This window comes from Oncorhynchus mykiss, chromosome 23 (assembly GCF_057628025.1).
Source record: "Oncorhynchus mykiss isolate SJ-2025 chromosome 23, ASM5762802v1, whole genome shotgun sequence".
Lineage (NCBI taxonomy): Eukaryota > Metazoa > Chordata > Actinopteri > Salmoniformes > Salmonidae > Oncorhynchus > Oncorhynchus mykiss.
The window spans coordinates 56,490,001-56,494,742 of NC_143044.1; the positions used below are offsets into that span (position 1 = coordinate 56,490,001).

Consider the following 4,742-nt stretch of genomic DNA (forward strand, 5'->3'; position numbering starts at 1 on the left):
CCTATAGATGCTTCAGAAATCATTCATAACCCCTATAGATGCTTCAGAAATCATTCATAAACCCCTATAGATGATTCAGAAATCATTCATAACCCCTATAGATGCTTCAGAAATCATTCATTAACCCCTATAGATGCTTCATAAATCATTCATAACCCCTATAGATGCTTCATAAATCATTCATAAACCCCTATAGATGATTCATAAATCATTCATTAACCCCTATAGATGTTTCAGAAATCATTCATAAATCATTCATAACCCCTATAGATGCTTCATAAATCATTCATAACCCCTATAGATGATTCAGAAATCATTCATAAATCATTCATAACCCCTATAGATGCTTCATAAATCATTCATAACCCCTATAGATGCTTCAGAAATCATTCATAAACCCCTATAGATGATTCATAAATCATTCATAAACCCCTATAGATGATTCATAAATCATTCATAAACCCCTATAGATGATTCAGAAATCATTCATAACCCCTATAGATGATTCATAAATCATTCATAACCCCTATAGATGATTCAGAAATCATTAATAAACCCCTATAGATTCATAAATCATTCATAACCCCTATAGATGCTTCATAAATCATTCATAACCCCTATAGATGATTCAGAAATCATTCATAACCCCTATAGATGATTCATAAATCATTCATAACCCCTATAGATGATTCAGAAATCATTCATAAACCCCTATAGATTCATAAATCATTCATAACCCCTATAGATGCTTCATAAATCATTCATAACCCCTATAGATGATTCATAAATCATTCATAAACCCCTATAGATGATTCATAAATCATTCATAACCCCTATAGATGATTCATAAATCATTCATAACCCCTATAGATGATTCAGAAATCATTCATAAACCCCTATAGATTCATAAATCATTCATAACCCCTATAGATGCTTCATAAATCATTCATAACCCCTATAGATGATTCAGAAATCATTCATAACCCCTATAGATGATTCATAAATCATTCATAACCCCTATAGATGATTCATAAATCATTCATAACCCCTATAGATGATTCAGAAATCATTCATAAACCCCTGTAGATTCATAAATCATTCATAACCTCTATAGATGCTTCATAAATCATTCATAACCCCTATAGATGCTTCATAAATCATTCATAGGCAAATCTCATGCTAGAAAACTACTGATAAGGAAGGGAAACATTTGTGTTTTCTTTTAAACTGTACTTTTATAAACTTTCAATACATTTAACCGAAATGTTTCTATTGTAGGGAGAGATGGTCCACCCCTGGTTAACTTGCCTGAGGGATGGCTCCATAGTTCCAGATGTATCCTTTGTGTGGAAACACGTTGGCCACATAACGAAGGTTCCCCTTCTTGATGTCTTGCTTCAATGGATTTAGAGGGTCTTTGGTGGCAATCTGAGGAAAAACAATACAACATTCACCTGAAACAACGAACGGAGATATTAAGTGACGGATGACTCTGTACCCGTTAACTTTGCGTTTGCAATAGAATACTGAATAAACAATAAGCATAAAACCATACTGCTCATTCTAATTGGAGTGGAGCGAGAACTTCACCTCTGTCTCAGCAGAGCTTCTTTCAAGGTGCCGTACATTGAGGCGAACAAAGGATCATACAAGACTACAAGACAAGTAGTGAAACAAACCTCCATCTTTGCGTTGGTCCATCTGGGTACCTCAACAACAGCATGGAAGATGTTCTGTTGGAGGAAATAACCAAGGTTAACACCAATGTTTCAGATATCCCCACATTTATATTGAAAAACACAATTACATAATGATTAATCACACACACACACACACACACACACACACACACCTGAGCTTCATCTGCATAAATTGGTATGTCATGGAATGGAGAGACGTGTTTTCCCTCAGTATTTCCTGTGTAGAGAGACAGTGATGAATGGACAGTATATCAGAAACATTATACTGTACTAATGCATTGCAGTAACTTCAAACGACCTGATTATTAATGAACAGTAACGTGGGGGACTGACGCCAACATGGAACTCATCAACTCACATACAGACATACTGTAGATGCCTGTACTGTAGCATGAGAGACATACTGTAGATGCCTATACTGTAGCATGAGAGACATACTGTAGATGCCTATACTGTAGCATGAGAGACATACTGTAGATGCCTATACTGTAGCATGAGAGACACACTGTAGATGCCTATACTGTAGCATGAGAGACATACTGTAGATGCCTATACTGTAGCACGAGAGACATACTGTAGATCCCTATACTGTAGCATGAGAGCCATACTGTAGATCCCTATACTGTAGCATGAGAGACATACTGTAGATGCCTATACTGTAGCATGAGAGACATACTGTAGATCCCTATATTGTAGCATGAGAGCCATACTGTAGATCCCTATACTGTAGCATGAGAGACATACTGTAGATGCCTATACTGTAGCATGAGAGACATACTGTAGATCCCTATACTGTAGCATGAGAGACTTACTGTAGATGCCTATACTGTAGCATGAGAGACATACTGTAGATCCATATACTGTAGCATGAGAGACTTACTGTAGATGCCTATACTGTAGCATGAGAGACATACTGTAGATCCCTATACTGTAGCATGAGAGCCATACTGTAGATCCCTATACTGTAGCATGAGAGACATACTGTAGATCCCTATATTGTAGCATGAGAGCCATACTGTAGATCCCTATATTGTAGCATGAGAGACATACTGTAGATGCCTATACTGTAGCATGAGAGACATACTGTAGATCCCTATACTGTAGCATGAGAGACTTACTGTAGATGCCTATACTGTAGCATGATAGACTTACTGTAGATCCCTATACTGTAGCATGAGAGACTTACTGTAGATGCCTATACTGTAGCATGAGAGACATACTGTAGATCCCTATACTGTAGCATGAGAGCCATACTGTAGATCCCTATACTGTAGCATGAGAGACATACTGTAGATCCCTATATTGTAGCATGAGAGCCATACTGTAGATCCCTATATTGTAGCATGAGAGACATACTGTAGATGCCTATACTGTAGCATGAGAGCCATACTGTAGATGCCTATACTGTAGCATGAGAGACATACTGTAGATGCCTATACTGTAGCATGAGAGACATACTGTAGATGCCTATACTGTAGCATGAGAGCCATACTGTAGATGCCTATACTGTAGCATGAGAGACATACTGTAGATGCCTATACTGTAGCATGAGAGACATACTGTAGATCCCTATACTGTAGCATGAGAGACATACTGTAGATCCCTATACTGTAGCATGAGAGACATACTGTAGATGCCTATACTGTAGCATGAGAGACATACTGTAGATCCCTATACTGTAGCATGAGAGACATACTGTAGATCCCTATACTGTAGCATGAGAGCCATACTGTAGATGCCTATACTGTAGCATGAGAGACATACTGTAGATGCCTATACTGTAGCATGAGAGACATACTGTAGATCCCTATACTGTAGCATGAGAGCCATACGGTAGTGTGTACATGTCAAGCTGTGTAGCTACCACCACTAAGCTAGTTCATTACGTACCGAGCTAGACGCAACTACAGTCTAATGTCTTTAGCTCCATATATACAGTATGTATATACCAAACTATACAGTGACGTATTGAAAGAGCTGGTCACTCACTGAAGAACACCCTGTAGTCCAGTGTGTTGGGCTTGCCCCTCTCCTCGATGGTGAAGCTCATGTCTACTGCCTTATTTTGTTCAGTCTGCTTCTTGGTACTGCTGCTAGTGGGCGTACTTCCTGTACTGCCTGTAGGAGTAGACAATGGGAAGCCCATCTCCTCGTCATGCAGGTTAACTAGTAGGTTAAGACCGTAGGTTGGAGTGTGAAGGAGAGTGCGAGCAGGAGGCATGTGCTCCTCTTAAGGCCATGGCAACGCAGGGGTTGGTGACGTCAGGCTTGATCTGTGTGTCTGTGCGTGTGTGTGTGTCTGTGTGTGACAACAGAAGGGGGGGGGGGGGGGCAAGTCTATAAGGCTCTGTGTTAGTCGGTGAACAAGGAACTACCTTCAATGTTACAATAACTGCACAGTTAAATATAGCACAGTACGCGGGTGAATTTAGACTTTGAGAAAGCTATAATTGGTCCTTGGTAGCCTAACCTAATCTCTCTGCTGTATAGTCCTACCACTTCCTTGTAAGTCCCTGATCCCTACTGCTGTATAAGACAACTAGATCAGAGGCTAGTCTAAATACACCACATTACTGTCCTTGGTGGGTATGTGTTTTGATGCCCAGTTGTAACGGCCGTTGTTGGTGGAAGGAGAGGAGGACCAAAATGCAGCGTGGTAAGTGTCCATATTGATAATTTATTATCATAAGAACACTAAACAAAATAACAACGGAGAATGAACGAAACGAAACAGTCCTGTCTGGTGTAGACTCAAAACAGAAAACAATCACCCACAACTCAAAAGTGAAACCAGGCTACCTAAGTATGGTTCTCGATCAGGGACAACGACTGACAGCTGCCTCTGATTGAGAACCATACCAGGCCAAACACAGAAATCCCAAAACATAGAAAAAGGAACATAGACAACATAAAACAAAGACATAACAAAAGAACTAAGGCCAGAACGTGACACCAGTTCCCTCCATAATGTAGTAGGTATACAATATAACAGCGTCCGCTGGCCTAAATGTCTGGGCTTTTTGAGTCCCTCTTTATTCCAAC

At 39.6% G+C, this 4,742-nt stretch overlaps 1 protein-coding gene across 1 annotated transcript in view; it reads right to left on the minus strand.

Moving 5' to 3' along the window:
• LOC118943919 (inorganic pyrophosphatase) overlaps positions 1-4,465 on the minus strand; it is a 13,969-nt gene extending 9,504 nt beyond the window's left edge. Inside the window, exons 1-4 of the mRNA XM_090217731.1 lie at positions 3,690-4,465; positions 1,853-1,917; positions 1,680-1,733; positions 1,309-1,428 (exon numbers count right to left, since the gene is read on the minus strand). Coding sequence (XP_090073857.1) covers positions 1,309-1,428; positions 1,680-1,733; positions 1,853-1,917; positions 3,690-3,921 — 471 coding nt within the window. The 5' untranslated portion in view covers positions 3,922-4,465. The remainder of the gene's footprint in view (positions 1-1,308; positions 1,429-1,679; positions 1,734-1,852; positions 1,918-3,689) is intronic.
• Between the last annotated feature and the right edge of the window lie 277 nt (positions 4,466-4,742).